Source organism: Erythrolamprus reginae, chromosome Z (genome assembly GCF_031021105.1).
Source record: "Erythrolamprus reginae isolate rEryReg1 chromosome Z, rEryReg1.hap1, whole genome shotgun sequence".
Taxonomy (NCBI): domain Eukaryota; kingdom Metazoa; phylum Chordata; class Lepidosauria; order Squamata; family Dipsadidae; genus Erythrolamprus; species Erythrolamprus reginae.
The window spans coordinates 104,650,681-104,669,031 of NC_091963.1; the positions used below are offsets into that span (position 1 = coordinate 104,650,681).

At 40.5% G+C, this 18,351-nt stretch overlaps 1 protein-coding gene across 1 annotated transcript; it reads left to right on the top strand.

Annotated features, from left to right (window-relative positions):
* Positions 1-85: 85 nt before the first annotated feature.
* On the top strand, positions 86-17,780 carry LOC139153753 (retinol dehydrogenase 8-like). The gene is made up of 7 exons (XM_070728101.1): positions 86-182; positions 5,478-5,639; positions 8,227-8,406; positions 13,388-13,481; positions 14,212-14,395; positions 15,607-16,180; positions 16,382-17,780. Exons 1-6 carry the CDS (start codon positions 86-88, stop codon positions 15,844-15,846), a joined length of 957 nt encoding a protein of 318 aa, XP_070584202.1. The 3' UTR covers positions 15,847-16,180; positions 16,382-17,780.
* The last annotated feature ends 571 nt before the right edge of the window (positions 17,781-18,351 follow it).

The window sequence follows — 18,351 nt, forward strand, 5'->3', positions numbered from 1 at the left end:
TTTTTAGGAAGTTCAAGTCTTTTCAAAATATTTTTAAAAGTCCCTTTTTGGGGAGTCTACATTTCTCTTCTTCACATAGGACACTATGTCTCCTAAAATTGTACTGATAACAGGCTGTTCATCTGGCATTGGGTTGGCTTTGGCTACTAAACTAGCAAAAGATAAGCAGAGAAGGTTCAAAGGTGAGTTTTTAAAATTGTGAAGTGTGTGTGTTTGTGTAAATAGTGTAAATGCAAACCATGGATAACTAAGTTCATTAAGTTTATAAATTGTGTGTGTGTGTGTGTGTAGATTGTTGTGAGTTCGGGTTCCCCCCCCCGTGTAATATTTTTAGTGTCTTTGCAATGTTTCAGCGAAATCACATTCACCATCTTCAGGCTAAAGTTATTGGCTTTGTGCAGCCCAAAGCTAATAATTTCAGCCTGAAAATAGCGAATGTAATTTCGCCAAAATGTTGCAAAGACATTAAAAATATTACGCGGGGGGGGGGGACCCGAACTCACTACATACATACATACATACATACATACATACATACATACATACATATTCCAATTTTACTTAACTTATTCCAAAGCATTAATGAAGAACAAAATGGTATACTGTAATCAATTGACTTCTTCAATTATTTACTGTCTTGTCTATTTTTCAATTATTCTGCAGTTAAATAAAAAGTTGTTATAAAGCAACACAAAAGAAATAAACACAAAGGAAATATCAGTCAAAGTAAACTATTTCCAGCATTGTATTATATTATATTATTATATTAATTATACAGATGATAAGTTAGTAACTGTTCACAAAACATGATAAAGCAGGCCAGTTACAGATATAACAAAAGTATTTGCACAAAATCTTACATATAGTTACTGATACCAGCTTTGTTATGATAAATATATTTGGTCGTTAGGAGTTCTGAGTATTATACTAATTGAGAATCCTACCTAAACTTGAATTGTACAAAATAAAAGAATGATATAAATCTAATTAATACAAGAATAACTTCCTTAATCAGATTAAAATTATTATTATTATTATTATTATTATTGTCATTATTATTATTATTATTATTTAGATTTGTATGCCGCCCCTCTCCGTAGACTCGGGGCGGCTCACAGCAACAATAAAACAATGTAAACCAAATCTAATAATTTAAAAAACACTAAAAAACCCATTATTAAAAGCAAACATACACACAAACATACCATGTAATATGAACATATAAAATTGATTTAAGCGTATGTGGCAGTGGGAGTAAATACAATTTATCTATCAAATAGGATTTGATGAATTACACAATATACTGCTAAATGGGGAGTTAAGTTTAATAAGAATATGTTAAAAAGTGCACGTTACTGAATAGCAACCTCACTTTCAAAAAAGGTTTCAGTTGCCTGGTCCATCTCTATAAGTTGTTGTATATTTGTTCAGAACAGGCATGCTCTGTTGTATTGGAAATGCTGATTTGTGGTAAATGTTGAAAGCGTTCACAGTTCCTAGTAACTCTGTATGTGTATTTACTAATAGGATATAAACTGCATTTAAGCACTATTTGAGAAAACAGTACAAAATTGTGAAAATATTAATAATGGGATCAGATTTGGCCATAATTAGATCTCTTTTCTTTTCTTATTAGCCTTTATATTTCATTTGCCAGAAATGATTAAAATTTTAAAATATGCTTATATTACTGATATTTGACAAGTAGAATAATGAGCATTCTAATATCACATAACACCAATTTTGGAAGTTACAATCTCATCGAACCTTTGCTTATTGCTTATTGCAAACTTTTAATTCTCCCTTCAGCTAGTTTTAACTTTCTTAACAACTGTTGATATAAGGAATACTTTTTTTCATCTTATGATTCTGCATAGATAGTCTGTAGTTCCATTTAATTGTTTCTATAACTTGCCAACTTATGTACCATACAAATGGTTTTGAGATATATAAGAACTACAGCTTGTAGACTTCAAAACGTTGATACCTTGGATCATAAAATAATTATTTGATATTTTGGAAGTAGAGTATTTGCCTGTGTTTAGGGTCATCGTGAAAATAAGACATCTGCCTTGGGCCTTCAGTAACATTTATATAAAGCAAACAAAAATTGGTTTTTACGAATGAATATTAGTATTCTCCAAGGCAGGCTTTTATTTGTATTTATAAGATTTTTATCTCACTTTTATCACTATATATGCAATTCAGGGTTGTGATCATAAACAATGCTCCTTTCTCCTATTTTCCACACAATAACAACTCTGTGAAGTGGGTTATACTGACAGAGTGAACGCGAAAAGCAGGATTAGAGCTCACGGTCTCCTGATTTATCAGTCATCACCTTCTGGGAATACTTATTTATTTTATTTATTTATTTATTATTTATTTATTTTGTCCAATACACAATGAGGGTTTTAGTGGGTATATATATATATATACACATAGTAAAATACATGATGAAGGTTATAGAGGATATACTCATAGTAAAATATATCTAAGAAAGAATAGAAGAGAAGTTATAGGAATAGAACATATCAATGAAAGAATAGAAGAAGAGATATAGGAATAGAAGAAAGGTATAGGAGATATAGGAGAGCAATAGGACAGGGGACGGAAGGCACTCTAGTGCACTTGTACCTGCCCCTTACTGACCTCTTAGGAATCTGGATAGGTCAACCGTAGATAATCTAAGGGTAAAGTGTTGGGGGTTTGGGGATGACACTATGGAGTCCGATGAGTTCCACGCTTCGACCACGCTACTATTGGATCTGGATATTATTACATTAAGAAAAGTTACATTTGAAGAACCTTGAGACTGTTACATATACTAGCTGGCCATATAGTCCAGTACATGATCCTGATCATGAAGAGACTTTTCTTCCTTTCTTGCCTATGCCAATGTTAGTGGACTTACACCCAAGGCTAACAATCATATTACAAAGGGTGAATCCTGTACCAGCATTTTCAAAGACATAATAGATCAGTGACGACTCACCTTTTTCTTGTTGTGTGCTGAAAGCGTGTGTACACTGGCACTCATAATCGGACCAGGATATCTGCGAGACCGCCTTCTGCCTCACGAATCCCAGCGACCGGTTAGGTCCCACAGAGTTGGCCTTCTCCGGGTCCTGTTGACTAAACAATGTAGTCTGGCGGGACCCAGGGAAAGAGCCTTCTCTGTGGTGGCTCTGACCCTCTGGAACCAGCTCCCCCCAGAAATCAGGATTGCCCCCACCCTCCTTGCCTTTCGTAAACTTCTTAAAACCCACCTCTGCCATCAGGCATGGGGGAATTGAAACATCTCCCCCTTGCCCATGTAGTTTTGTGTATGATTCGATTGTGTGTTGTTTTTTATATATTGGGGTTTCTTTTTTTGGGACTTTTTAATCTAAAACTGCAACCTAGATTTTTAAATATTAGATTTGTTACTATGTATTGTTTTTCACCATTGTTGTGAGCCACCCCGAGGCTACGGAGAGGGGTGGCATATAAATCCAATAAATCTAATCTAATCTAATCTAATCTAATCTAATCTAATATCTCGCCCCTCTGTGCTTCAACCCCCCCATGCGTGCCCATACAAACCATGCTCCTCTGCCCCTCTGCATGCACATGTGACCCCTCATCCTGTTTTGACCCTCACAGGACTTCCTGCAACCTCCTGGGACCAAAAGCAGACTGTGATGGGGCGCCACACCCCCATGCCCCATTTTGGGCCTAGCAGGCCTCCCTGCAGCCTCCAGGGACCCAAAATCAGCTGTGGGGTGTTCCTCACTCTCTCGCCCAATTCCTGCTCATGTACGCATGAACCCAACCCCCACATATGCGCACACATTTCCCACATGCACCCCACCCTCTCTGATATCTGAAAATCAGCTGGCTGGCGGGAGGCACGTGTGCCCACAGAGAGGACTCTATGTGTCACCTATGGCACGTATGGGTTCGCCATCATGGTAATAGACTATGCGGTAACTTCCACTGTTTAACAAATGCAAACTTTGCTGTAGACCTTTCCTTCAAAGAAAATAGATTCATTGTGTGATGAGAGTCTGCTTCAGTTTTGGGAGCACATGCCTTGAGAACACATTTGTGCTCCCTAAAGCTCTGGTACCAGGAAATTATTACTGAATAGTCTGAAAATACATTACAGTCATGGGTGGGCTACTGCCCGGATGAGGGGGAACGCAGTGGGATAGCCAAAATGGAGCTCCACCCCAGAGCACCCAATTTGCACTGAAGGATGTTGAAAGAAAACGCAGGGCGACCTGCATAAGCCACACCCACAGTGTGGTAGTAAAAATTCTGGTAGCCTTTCACTGATTACAGTACATAAATATGAAGTAAATATGTAGGCTCGACTACTGTAACGCTCTCTACCTGGGCTACCTCTGAAAAGTGTTCAGAAACTTCAGATCGTGCAGAATGCAGCTGCGAGAGCAATCATGGGCTTCCCTAAATATGCCCATGTTACTCCAGCATTCCGCAGTTTGCATTGGTTGCCGATCAGTTTCTGGTCACAATTCAAAGTGTTGGTTATGACCTATAAAGCCCTTCATGGCATCGGACCAGAATATCTCCTGGACCGCCTTCTGCCGCACGGATCCCAGTGACCAGTTAGGTCCCACAGAGTTGGCCTTCTCCGGGTCCCGCCGAATAAACTGTTGTTTGGCGGGACCCAGGGGAAGAACCTTCTCTGTGGTGGCCCTGACTCTCTGGAACCAACTCCCTCCAGAGATCAGAACTGCCCCCACCCTTCTTGCCTTTCGTAAGCTCCTTAAAACCCACCTCTGTCGTCAGGCATGGGGGGACTGAGATAACTTCCCCAGGCCTATATTGTTTATGTATGGCATGTTGTGTGCATGTTTTTTAAATTATGGGTTTTTAATTTTAATTATTAGATTTGTATTGTGTATTGTTTTTCTATTACTGCTGTGAGCCGCCCCAAGTCTAAGGAGAGGGGTGGCATACAAATTTAATTAATTAAATAATAATAATAATAATAATAATAATAATAATAATAATGTATTGTAAAGCAAACGTGAAGATACTGGGTTGGGAAAAATTATGAGAAGAACTTGTCGAAAGCAACATTGCAAGACCAGTTGTTAGGGTCTTGTCTATTATGTAACTTGATGTTTATGTATTATGTAACTTGATGTTTACCTAATATGCATATACTTATATGATTGACAATCTTATTTATTACGATACGTACTTTGAGAAAATGTTAAGCATTTGGCCATCTGAATTAAAGCAGCCAAATTGAAAGGAATATATGACCAGGGGTGGGCTACTGCCCGAATGGGGAGAGAACGCGGTGTGGTAGCAAAAATGGAGCTCCACCCCAGAGCACCCAATTTGCACTGAAAGATGTTGAAAGAAAACGCAGGCGCCCAGCATAAGCCACACCCACCGTGTGGTTGTAAAAATTTTGGTAGCCCTTCACTGTATATGACCAATCCTCACCTGTCTTCTAGTGATTGCCACAATGAGGAACATTATCAAAAAGGAAAAGCTGGAAGCAGCCATAGGGCCAGCACTCAACCAGACTCTAGAGATCAGACAGCTGGATGTGTGTGATGAGAAATCCATCCACAACTGCATTAACAGCATTCCTCAGAGACATATTGACATCCTCAGTGAGTATTCAGAGAGTTGCAACTTTTATCAGACTTCTCGGGGACATACAACAAACCCCACGAACCCCTGTGTGTGTTTGATTTTATGTGAGTGTGAGTGCATAGATCTGACTCATTTAAGCAGATACTTCCATGGCAGCCAAGTAGGGGTTGGTTAATGCCAGATGTGGAGGGAGGGGGGAGACGCAGTGGGGTGGTGTAAATGGAGCTCCACCCCAGAGCACCCAATTTGCACTGAAAGAAGTTGAAAGAAAATGCAGGGCGTCCTGCATAAGCCACGCCCACAGTGTGGTAGTAGAAAATTTGGTAGCCCTTCACTACAGCCAAGTATCCAGTTTCTCTTAGGGAGGCCCCAAACCAAAATCTGGTTCCACAGAGTTGGCCTTCTCCAGGTCCCGTCAACTAAACAATATTGTTTGGCGGGTCCTAGAAGAAGAGATTAGAACTGCCCCCACCCTCCTTGTCTTTCGTAAATTATTCAAGATCCATCTATACCGCCAGGCATGGGGGAGTTGAGACACCTTTCCCCCAGGCTTTTTTATATTTATGTTTGGGTATGTATGTGTTGTTTGCTTTTTAAATATGATAGGGTTTTTATGTGCTTTTTAATATTAGATTTGTTTTTACTAGAATATTGTTTTTATTATTGTTGTGAACTGCCCCGAGTCTTCGGAGAGGGGTGGCAATCAAATCAAATCAAATCAAATTAAAAAATAAATTTTTCTTTGGGGGCCCCATCCCTCTGGAATCAACTCCCGCCAGAGATTTGCACTGCCCCCACCCTCCTTGCCTTTCGTAAGAACTTGAAAACGCATCTATGTCGGCAGGCTTGGGGTCACTAGCCTTTGCCAGTAAATGTTTTGAATGTGATAGTATGTATGTGATTTGTTTGTTTTTAAATGACTAGTTTTAAGACAATTTTTAAAGTAATTATTCTATTAATTGGCTTAGAAATGTTTTATATTGTATCATTTTATCGAAATGTTGTGAGCCGTCCCGAGTCCACGGAGAGGGGCGGCATATAAGTCCAGTTAATTAATTAATAAAATAAATAAATAAAATGGTCATGGAAAGCAAGTGATTAGATGTTACTGAGCTGGGTACATACTTTCTTGGAGGGTGGATCTTTCCCTAAATTGGGAATTTTAATTATTTGCTTGTTGAATTTATACAAAAATTTCTATACTTCTTTTCATTTCTATCTCATCATGCACATAAACCATCCACATAAAGTCTGTTTTTACATATAATCTAGTTTTTCATCACTGTTGAATAACAAATAAGTTGCCAGGTATTCAGGCACTGTACTTTGAATGTATTGGTGAACATTTGGTTAATCTTTGCTGCAAGAAGCAAGCATCTTATTTATTTATTTATTTATTTATCTATTTATTTATCTATTTATCTATCTATCTATCTATCTATCTATCTATCTATCTATCTATTTATTTATTTATTTATTTATTTGATTTTTTAAAAATGCCGCCCTTCTCTTTAGACTCAGGGCGGCTTACAACATATCAGCAATAGCACTTTTTAACAGAGTTAGCCTATTGCCCCCACAATCGGGGTCCTCGAGCCGGTGATGAGATTTGAACCGCTGACCTGCAAATCTAGCAATCAGCTTTAGTGGCCTGCAGCGCTGCACCACCTCGGCTCATTAAAAGAGCAAGAGCACTTTCTCCAAGCACTTTGGGAACACCTGCCCCACCTCTCCTGCAGCCCCTTCGCTGACAGCCCTGGACGAAAGCGCTCCCAGCAAAGGGGCTGCGAGAGGTGCGGGGCGGGCATTCTGGAAGCACTCCGAGAAAGCGCTCCCAGTGAAGCGGCTGCAAGAGCACTTTCTCCAAGCCCAGAATCCCAGGGGGGGGGGGGCTGTAATCAAATGGGGAATCCTGGCGGTGACATCACAAGGCAGGGAAATCCCTGCAGCAGATATAGAGTGGATGTGCAGTACGAGAGACCAGGCTCCCAGGCTCAGGTTCGTAAAACTAAAATGGTTCTTAAGACAAGGCAAACAAATAGTAAACCCCGGGTTCGTATCACGAAAAGTTCGTATGAAGGGGCATTCGTAAGACAAGGTATCACTGTATTATTAATCCTCAGGTCTCTAGATCAGTGTTTTTCAACCAGTGTGCTGCGGCACACTAGTGTGCTGTGAGACATGGTCAGGTGTGCCGTGGGGAAATTAAACATGGGTCCCCAAACTACAATTCCTGCCAGGATATCCCTTTTGTGTTCATCGAAACAGGCCCAGGTTTCACACTAGGTTAGTATAAATACATTTAGAAACTATATTATTAACTATATGTATAATATGTACTGTGTTAGGGTGTCACTTTGTGTCATTTTGGTTGGTAGGGTGCCCCAGGATTTTGCAAATGTAAAAATGTGCCGCGGTTCAAAAAAGGTTGAACATCACTGCTCTAGACCTCTGATTAGTTAATGTCTCAAAGCTTTGGATATCCAAGTGGCAAATCTTCAAGGTTCAATAATGTCATTTTCCGTTGACTGTTTCCATTGAATGCTTTATCTTATTGTGTGGTGAATGGGTAAAACAGTCAAAATTCTTAACTGCTTCTTATAGTCAACAATGCTGGGCTAGGCTCCATTGGTCCTATTGAGTGTCAATCAATTGAAGAGATGAAGGCTATAATGGAAACCAATTTCTTTGGTGTAGTAAGGATGATTAAAGAGGTGTTGCCAGACATGAAGAAAAGGAGGAATGGGCACATTGTGGTTATCAGTAGTGTCCTGGGTTTGCAAGGTAAGCTGAGGTAATTTATCTACATTTTTTAAATTTATTATTTATTTTATTTTTTTATTTTATTTATTTGTTTTGTCCGATACACAATAATACACAATGAGGGTTATAAAGGATATAATCAAGTAGAATGTATTAAAGGGGGAATAGAGGAGAAAATACAGGAGTGAGATATAACTATGAGAGAATAGCAGAAAAAGATATAGGTATAGAAGAGAAGATATAGGAGATATAGGAGAGACAATAGGACAGGGGGCGATAGGCACTCTGGTGCACTTATCTACATTGCAAGGTAAGCTGAGGTAATTTATCTACATTGTCCATAGAATAGTCAATTCAGGAGTAGCAAATAAGGCATTTCATTTAGATGCATATCTTTTAGGACAATCTTTCTTGCCAACATGATACTATTCAGGTTTGTTACACCACAACAAATTTCTAGGTAGCAAAAGCAAATAAACTGTGGGAAGTTTCCTCTAAGATATCTATGTCGCGGTGGAAATTAAAGTCTGTTAGGACCTTAACTCCAGAGGTCGATGGATAGAAGCCTTAATCATTTTTTAAACAAGATATTTATTCAAAAACAGACATAAAACAAATAAAAGATTGTCTTAAGGGACAGGAGAACATATGCATCTTACATCATGGAGATTCATGGAGGTAGAAGGAAGAAGAAGGAGGAAAAGGAAGTGACACGAGAGGAGGATCCAATAAGGCACACACTAGTTAACTGTTTCATTACTGAATGTCTCTGAAGGGCTGTCAATATACAACGTGACACCCCTTCTTTGACAGTCTTCAGTGACTTCGTTCACATGAGGCACATTCTTTGGCAGATGATTTGAAAATAATGTGGTTGAATAAAATAAATTCAAAATTATCTATCAAATTTCATAAACATTTAAAATCAGGCATGAGGTAGATATATCATGGATCATTCATGTACCAAGATTTATACATTTGCAAAATAAATACTCTGTATGTTTAATCCTCTGTATATAGATCCATTTGTATTATTTCCATAATGCTAGTCTGGGACAAATCTTGCAGATATTTAGATTGGTATATCAGCAAATAATACAGCAAATAGCAACGTTTAACCTATTTGAAAAGTAATAAATATACCCAAAATTGGAGTGACCCCAAATCTTTGTTGTAAAAGCAATAGGCACATTTTGCTTTCAACTTTATATTTAATCTCTCCAAAAGTTCTTTTGGTTCCTCAAATGCATAAAACTCAATTTCAGGCATCCAGATGAAAAAAAATTGGCAAGTTGATTGTGGTTCTAAAATTAACAATAAAAATAATGCCAATGGCAAGGACTGGTTGAATTGTCCCAATACATCAGATTAGGATTTGGTAGTATCTGTTTTAGCATGTTATAAAAACATAGAAACATAGAAGATTGATGGCAGGAAAAGACCTCATGGTCCATCTAGTCTGCCCTTATACTATTTCCTATACTGTATTTTATCTTAGGATGGATATATGTTTATCCCAAGCATGTTTAAATTCAGTTATTGTGGATTTACCAACCACGTCTGCTTGAAGTTTGTTCCAAGCATCTACTACTCTTTCAGTAAAATAATATTTTCTCATGTTGCTTCTGATCTTTCCTCCCAACTCACCTCAGATTGTGCCCTCTTGTTCTTGTGTTCACTTTCCTATTAAAAACACTTCCCTCCTGAACCTTATTTAACCCTTTAACATATTTAAATGTTTCAATCATGTCCCTCCTTTTCCTTCTGTCCTCCAGACTATACAGACTGAGTTCATTAAGTCTTTCCTGATAAGTTTTATGCTTAAGACCTTTCACCATTCTTGTAGCCCGTCTTTGGACCCGTTCAATTTTGTCAATATCTTTTTGTAAGTGAGGTCTCCACAACTGAACACAGTATTCCAAATGTGGTCTCACCAGCACTCTATACAGCAGAATCACAATCTCCCTCTTCCTCCTTGTTATACCTCTAGCTATGTAGCCAAGCATTCTATTTGCTTTTCCTACCACCTGAGCGCACTGTTCACCCATTTTGAGACTGTCAGAAATCACTGCCCCTAAATCCTTCTTTTCTGAACCTAGGAACCTAGCCACTATCTTGACAGCCAAGATCATCTATTATCCCAGCAACTTGATTATTTTCCCTGGGTTAGGGAAAATATCTTCCCATTGAAGATAGAAGGATAGAAGGATAGAAGCAATGTTTTTAGCTAATGTAGGATTTTACAATGAGTTATTTGAGGGAGGCACTGGAGCTTCAGAGTTTAGTATCTGTGGTTTAGACAACAAATTTCTTGATATTTTTCTGGCAACTGTGAGCTGGTCCAATAGTTTCTACTATTTTAATGCATTTTTCTAAAGTTTGGGGAAAGAAAATGGGAAAAGAAAAGTAGTGGAAAGCCATTCATTTTATTTCTTTTATTTATTTGTTTGTTTTGTCCAATACACAATAATACACAATGAAAGTAATAGAGGACACCTTCGAGGAAATAGAATTAGAGAAAGAATAGATGAGAGAATATAGGATGAAATAAATCAAGGAGAGAATAGAAGAAAGATACAGAGATAGAAGAGATGATATATGAGATACAGGAGAGATAACAGGACAGGGGAAGGAAGGCACTCTAGTGCGCTTATGCACGCCCTTTACTGACCTCTTAGGAATCTGGAGAGGTCAATCATGGATAATCTAAGGGTAAAGCGTTGGGGATTTGGGGATGATACTACGGAGTCCGGTAATGAGTTCCACGCTTCAACAACTCTATTACTAAAGTTGTATTTCTTACAGTCAAGTTTGGAGCGGTTAATATTAAGCTTGACTCTGTTGTGTGCTCTTGTGTCTCTCAGTCCTTCTGATGCTCCCAGTCCTTCTGATCTGATTCTGAGTCAGCCAAAATTTGTGAAGAAGGCATTGATAATGAGTCTCCAGATAAAGGAGGAGGGGAAATCCCACCATCCTTTTTGTAAAGTCCGCTTGGGGGTTGACTCAGCTTGCTTTGAGCTTTTCTCGGGCTCCCATTGTGTATGTCAAGATGAGTCAACAGCTCTAGTGGCCAAACATTTTATTTATTTATTTATTTTGTCCAATAAACAGTAATACAGTGATCCCTCGAGTATCGCGAGGGTTACGTTCCAAGACCCCTCGCGATACTCGATTTTTCGCAATATAGTGGTGCGGAAGTAAAAACACCATCTGCGCATGCGTGCCCTCGCGCATGTGCAGATGGTGTTTTTCACTTCCGCACTTGGGAAGACCCCCGACCAACAGCTGAGGACCCGCCTGCCCGCCGCCGCACCGCTCGTGCCGGGAACCAAACAGCCTGAGTTGCTCCCGGATTCTCCTCCGACCTGCCCTCAACTTACCTTCCAGCTGATGCTTCGATCCTTGGAAGAGGCCAGAGCGCCTTTCTGCACCACACTCTCCGCTTCGGTTCCTTTCCGGAAGATGGAAGTTTCTCTCCTTCCATCCTTTCTAGCAATACAATACTCGATGGTTTTAACCATCCTTTCTAGCAATACAATACTGTACTCGATGGTTTTAACCATCAAGTATTGTATTGCTAGAAAGGATGGAAGGAGAGAAACTTCCATCTTCCGGAAAGGAACCGAAGCGGAGAGTGTGCTGCAGAAAGGCGCTCTGGCCTCTTCCAAGGATCGAAGCATCAGCTGGAAGGTAAGTTGAGGGCAGGTCGGAGGAGAATCCGGGAGCAACTCAGGCTGTTTGGTTCCCGGCACGAGCGGCGCGGCGGCCGCGTTCCTCATGCCGCCGTTGCTGGCGCGGGCGCCACTTGCGAGGCCGCTGCGTTGCTCCCGTTTGTGCGGCCGCCGCGCCGCCGTTGCTAGCGCGGCCGCCGCTTGTGAGGCCGCCGTGTTGCTCCTGTTTGTGCGGCCGCCGCGCCGCCGTTGCTGGCGTGGCCGCCACTTGTGAGGCCGCCGCGTTGCTCCCGTTTGTGCGGCCGCCGCGCTGCTGTTGCTGGCGTGGCCGCCGCTTGTGAGGCCGCCGCATTGCTCCCGTTTGTGCGGCCGCCGCGCTGCTCCCGTTTGTGCGGCCGCCGCGCCGCCGTTGCTGGCGCGGCCGCCGCTTGTGAGGCCGCCGCGTTGCTCCCATTTGTGCGGCCGCCGCGCCGCCATTGCTGGCGTGGCCGCCGCTTGTGAGGCCGCCGCGTTGCTCCCATTTGTCCGGACGCTGCGCCGCCGTTGCTGGCGCGGCCGCCGCTTGTGAGGCCGCCGCGTTGTTCCCCTTTGTCCGGACGCCGCGGCGCCGTTGCTGGTGCGGCCGCCGCTTGTGAGGCCGCCGCATTGCTCCCGTTTGTCCGGCCGCCGCTTGTCCGCGCGCCCGCCCTTCGCCTGCCCACGCCGTTGCTCGCGGAAGCAGCGCTGGGGTTTCCCCGCCGCCCACGCAAAGGGGAAACCCCGGCAAGAGGGGGAAGACCCAGGGAAGCCGCCCAGCAGCTGATCTGCCCGGCGGGGAAGCAAACTCCACCATCTACGCATGCGTGGCCATAGGGAAAAAAAAGGGCGCACATGCGCAGATGGTGTTGTTTACTTCCGGGTTGAAAAATCGCGATATAGCGTTTCGCAATAATCGAGATCGCGAAACTCGAGGGATCACTGTACACAATGAAAGTTATAGAGGATATAGAAGAGAAGACTTTCTTGCAAAACGCTTTCGACGACACCCAAACATACAGCGAAATAGGTCTGGGGCAGGACACAGCCCTTTTTTAAAATGTGAAGGAAACCTGCCCGACATGATTCAGGCTTGTCTTGAGTTTGATCACACCAGCAGCATAAAGAAAAGCAGCAGTTGAAAGAATTATACCGCAACTGAAACTATTTGGGCCCTTGTAGACTGCGTTGGAAAGGGGGAAAACAGTCAGCTGGACCTACCACCCCAAGCTAAATTCCTGCTGGCCACTTCTGATTAACAAAATACAGATATACGGTCATAACATAGTCATAATCTATTGTGTTTTGTCTTCTAGGCATCATTTTCAACGACATCTACGCTGCGTCCAAATTTGCCATTGAAGGCTTCTGCGAGAGCCTTATTATCCAAGCACTCAGATTTAATATCTTGTGAGTGAGCGTTCCCTCGATTTTTGCGGGTTCGAACTTCGCGAAAGTCTATACCACGGTTTTTCAAAAATATTAATTAAAAAATACTTTGCAGTTTTTTTCCCTATACCACGTTTTTTCCCGCCCGATGATGTCATATGTCATTGCCAAACTTTCGTCCGCCTTTAATAAATATATTTTTAATAAACTTTAATAAATAAACATGGTGAGTAATAATCTAAATGGTTGCTAAGGGAATGGGAAATTGTAATTTAGCAGTTTAAAGTGTTAAAATGAAAGAGCTTGCAAGCCGGTAAGAGCTAAGAACATTGTTAGTACCTGATTAGGGATGGAAAGAAATATTTAGAACAAGTAGAGCAATCAAAAAAAGCCTGCAAAGACAGGGTTTGGAAAACATTATTTGCAGAGAGTAACAATGAAAGAGATTGCAAGCAGGGAAAAGCTGGGAACAACGTTAGCACCTGGTTAGGGCTTCAAAGAAACTTATTTGGAGCAAGTTTGGAGCCACTCCCAGTCTTCCAAGAAGGACAGAATATAAATCAATCAGAGTATAAGACACACCCAAATTTTCTGCCTCTTTTAGGGAGGAAAAAGGTGCATCTTATACTCTGAAAAATACAGTAAAAACTGGAGGAAACAGAAATTTTGTAACTAATGTCTTCCAGAATAGGTTATTGTAGTACCTTCTAAAAATCTATTTCTGTTATGATTTTTCATGCTTTATTTGTAGTGTCAGCTTGATAGAGCCTGGTCCAGTGGTGACTGAGTTTGAGATGAAAATCTATGAAGATGCAGAGAAAGCTGATTATTCCCAGACAGATCCCGAGACTGCTGAGATATTTTCTCAGATATACCTGAAAAATTCCAGAGCTATCTTCTCCAGCCTGAGTCAAACACCTGAAGATGTAGCAGAGGTGACAATACCTTCTAATTTGGGATTTGATACTGTAGAATCAAAAGGTTCGGAGATGCCCTGTGATCTCACCACACTAGCTACACTCCTGTGTCCTGCCTCCTGTCCATTTACAGTACCTGTAAGCAGGGGTGGGCTACTACCCGGATGGGGGGGGGGACGCAGTGAGGAAGCGAAAATGGAGCCCTACCTCAGGGCACCCAATTTGCATTGAAAGATGTTGAAATAAAATGCAGGGCGTCCTGCATAAGCCATGCCCACAGTGCAGTAGTAAAAATTTTGGTAGCCCTTCACTGCTTGTGTGTGAAAGGAGGTTGTATTCATGTAATTTTTAATGCACATACAATATTGATAAATGTTATATGCTTTTCTCTGACACCTTGGGACTCTTGTTTATTTATATAATAGAAACATAGAAGTCTGACGGCAGAAAAAGACCTCATGGTCCATCTAGTCTGCCCTTATACTATTTTCTGTATTTTATCTTAGGATGGATATATGTTTATCCCAGGCATGTTTAAATTCAGTTACTGTGGATTTATCTACCACATCTGCTGGAAGTTTGTTCCAAGGATCTACTACTCTTTCAGTAAAATAATATTTTCTCATGTTGCTTTTGATCTTTCCCCCAACTAACTTCAGATTGTATCCCCTTGTTCTTGTGTTCACTTTTCTATTAAAAACACTTCCCTCCTGGACCTTATTTAACCCTTTAACATATTTAAATGTTTCGATCATGTCCCCCCCTTTCCCTTCTCTCCTCCAGACTATACAGATTGAGTTCATGAAGTCTTTCCTGATACGTTTTATGCTTAAGACCTTCCACCATTCTTGTAGCCCCTCTTTGGACCCGTTCAATTTTTTCAATATCTTTTTGTAGGTGAGGTCTCCAGAACTGAACACAGTATTCCAAATGTGGTCTCACCAGCGCTCTATATAGCGGGATCACAATCTCCCTCTTCCTGTATGTTATACTTCTGGCTATGCAGCCAAGCATCCTACTTGCTTTCCCTACTGCCTGACTGCACTGCTCACCCATTTTGAGACTGTCAGAAATCACTACCCCTAAATCCTTTTCTTCTGAAGTTTTTGCTAACACAGATTTACATCATAGAACCTCGTTTGCTTTTGTTAAGGGAAATCATATTTTTGTTTCCTGAAGTAGACTTTTGAAATAATACTCACACAAATGTCTTCTGATTCCCTTGGCAGCATGTCCTAAAGGTCATTTGTATGGCCAAGCCGCCCTTCCGTCACCAGACCAATGCCATGTATACCCCTATGATGGCTCTCAAGCAAGCTGATCCCACTGGGGCCCTGATGACTGATTCGTTCTATAAATTGGTCTTCAGATATGACAACCTTTTGCGCTTTAGCCTAAGGGCCATCCAGATCCTCCGTTGGCAAGCACGCAAAGTGAAACAAGGTGTCCGATTGCTGGGCTTTAGATAAAGTCTTTTGTGATAGTACCGCAAGTCACATGGTCAGCAAGACGGTTAGGGTTAATTGCATGGTAACTCCTTAAGCAATTTTTTAATGTATTAGCTTTAGTTTATTGAACTTGTACTTTATGTCTGTTAAACTCTCTTAACGCCGTAGCATTATTAATTGTAATGCGTATATAATTATTTGCAAAACAAAAAAGAACAGAACAAAAAGATAAAATGAAGAAGCATCAATAAGAATCCCCCAACAGGAAGTGTCGCTGAAACTGGGAATTTTATCAAAATGATAAATTCACCAGTGTATACAAAAAATATATATCTGTTTTTGTAGATTTTCACGGGTACAGGTATGACGGTCTTGGTATATTCGGGTTTCTTCCTGTGTAGGATTTGGAAATTTCTGGCGATGTTTCGATGAGGTCCCACTCGTCATCTTTAGGCTGGTGTTTCTGTCCTTGTTCTAGGGCGTGTGTTCACCCTCGAACAAGGACAGAAACACCAGCCTGAAGATGACGAGTGGGACCTCGTCGAAACATCGCCAGAAATTTCCAAATCCTACACAGGAAGAAATCCGAATATACCAAGACTGTCAAAAAATATATCATATATATAAACAATCTTAAGGAGAAAAATATATAGGCATCCATTTTCAATATTTCTGACAAGAATGATACATTAGGAGAACAATTATTAATATAACTTGCAAATGGAAAAGACATTTTATTTTATTATTAGATTTGTATGCTGCCCCTCTCCGTAGACTCGGGATGGCTAACAACAGTAGTAAACAGCATATAACAAATCTAATGTTTAAAATAATTTTTAAAAACCTTTTAAAAACCAAACATACACAGAAACATACCATGCATAAATTGTATAGGCCTAGGGGGAAAAGGGTAGTTCAGTTCCCCCGAGCCTGACGACAGAGGTGGGTTTTAAGGAGCTTACGAAAGGCAAGGATGGTGGAGGCAATTCTGATCTCCGGGGGTGAGCTGGTTCCAGAGGGTTGGGGCCATCACAGAGAAGGCCCCGCCAGACAACATTGTTTAGTTGACGGACCTGGAGAAGACTGACTTTGTGGGACCTAACCGGTCGCTGGGATTCGTGTGGCAGAAGGCGGACCCGGATGTATTCTGGTCCAATGCCATGAAGGGCTTTATTTGCCATTGATTAAATTTTCCTGCTTTTAGAATAATTTTGCAGTTTTAAAACAGTAGGAATTTTACAGAAATATAATCTACATTTTAAAACACTATTGATAAAATAAAATATACAGTATATTGCAATATTAAACTGAATGGATAATCATAAAAATTGAGTCACTTCATTTTATATTGTAAAACAATCTCAGAATTCACTATTAAAGACTTCAAGTAATTTTCTTGGTTTTTTTAAAAAAACCCTGACCAAATCTCTAATTAATTGGGCATTACCACTAAAGTTGATAATATGCACCAATTCATTTACACACCAGGTAGCACAATCTATTATATTTCTAGCCTGAAGAATTCATGCTTTGCTAATGGCAAATTAATTTGAAATTGAGTATTGTTTATATGGTACAGAGTATTAGAACATTATCTCATTTTATTGAATTTTACCCTTGCAATTAAATCTGTATCCTATCCTGCTTTATTGCATTTTATGGTACTTTTTTATTTTGATATGCTAGGTAAGTCTATGACTTGATTCAACTGAGCTGAATGTAGCACAGTTACCATGTATATAATGTGACATTAATGGAGTGTAATACCTCTGCTGACTTTTTTTGAATTATATCTTGATGACTTACTAAAAAGGCTTAAAAGAAAACGAATGTAACAAGAATTCCAATGATGCTCATAAAGTTTATTGCTCAAATAATCTCACGACTTTAAAATTCTTTATATAAAGCCATTTTGCCTACTATAAAATTCTGATAAAGTTCTCTATCAAATTAAACACACACTGTTCTTCATATTTTGTTAATGACTTGTGAAGTCCATATATCTTATGAAGCAGGGGTGGGTTCTAACTTACCTTCACTCATGCATGCATTGCCCAGTACGGATTTATTTTTTTTTAAACTGAAAAGAAGATGGTGATGCATGCAGTGTCTGAAATTAGCTTCTGCACATGCTCAGAAGAAACAAATTCATTAAAAAAAAAAAAGATGGCAGTGTCCACCAACTGAACTGGTCCCATGATGTCATTGTGACATAACCAGCAGGTTGCTACCTGTTCAAACTTGTCCGAACTGGTAGGAACCCACCTCTGGCATGAAGTAATGACTGAATGTGAATACTGTACAGTACTTAGTTTTTTAAAAGTTGAATCTGGTCCCTTCTGAGAACTCCACTAATTATTTGTTGGTCTCAGCTCCCTTCTAAATCAAGATGCTGATTTAGTTCTGCTAGATTTAGTTATAGCAACTGTTATGTTTGTACTTTTAAATAAAGGCTACCGCTGATTGGCTAGGTCGCGGCCAAGGGAAACCTTGGCGCGAAAGTTTAAAAAAGAGGAACTCACGGCT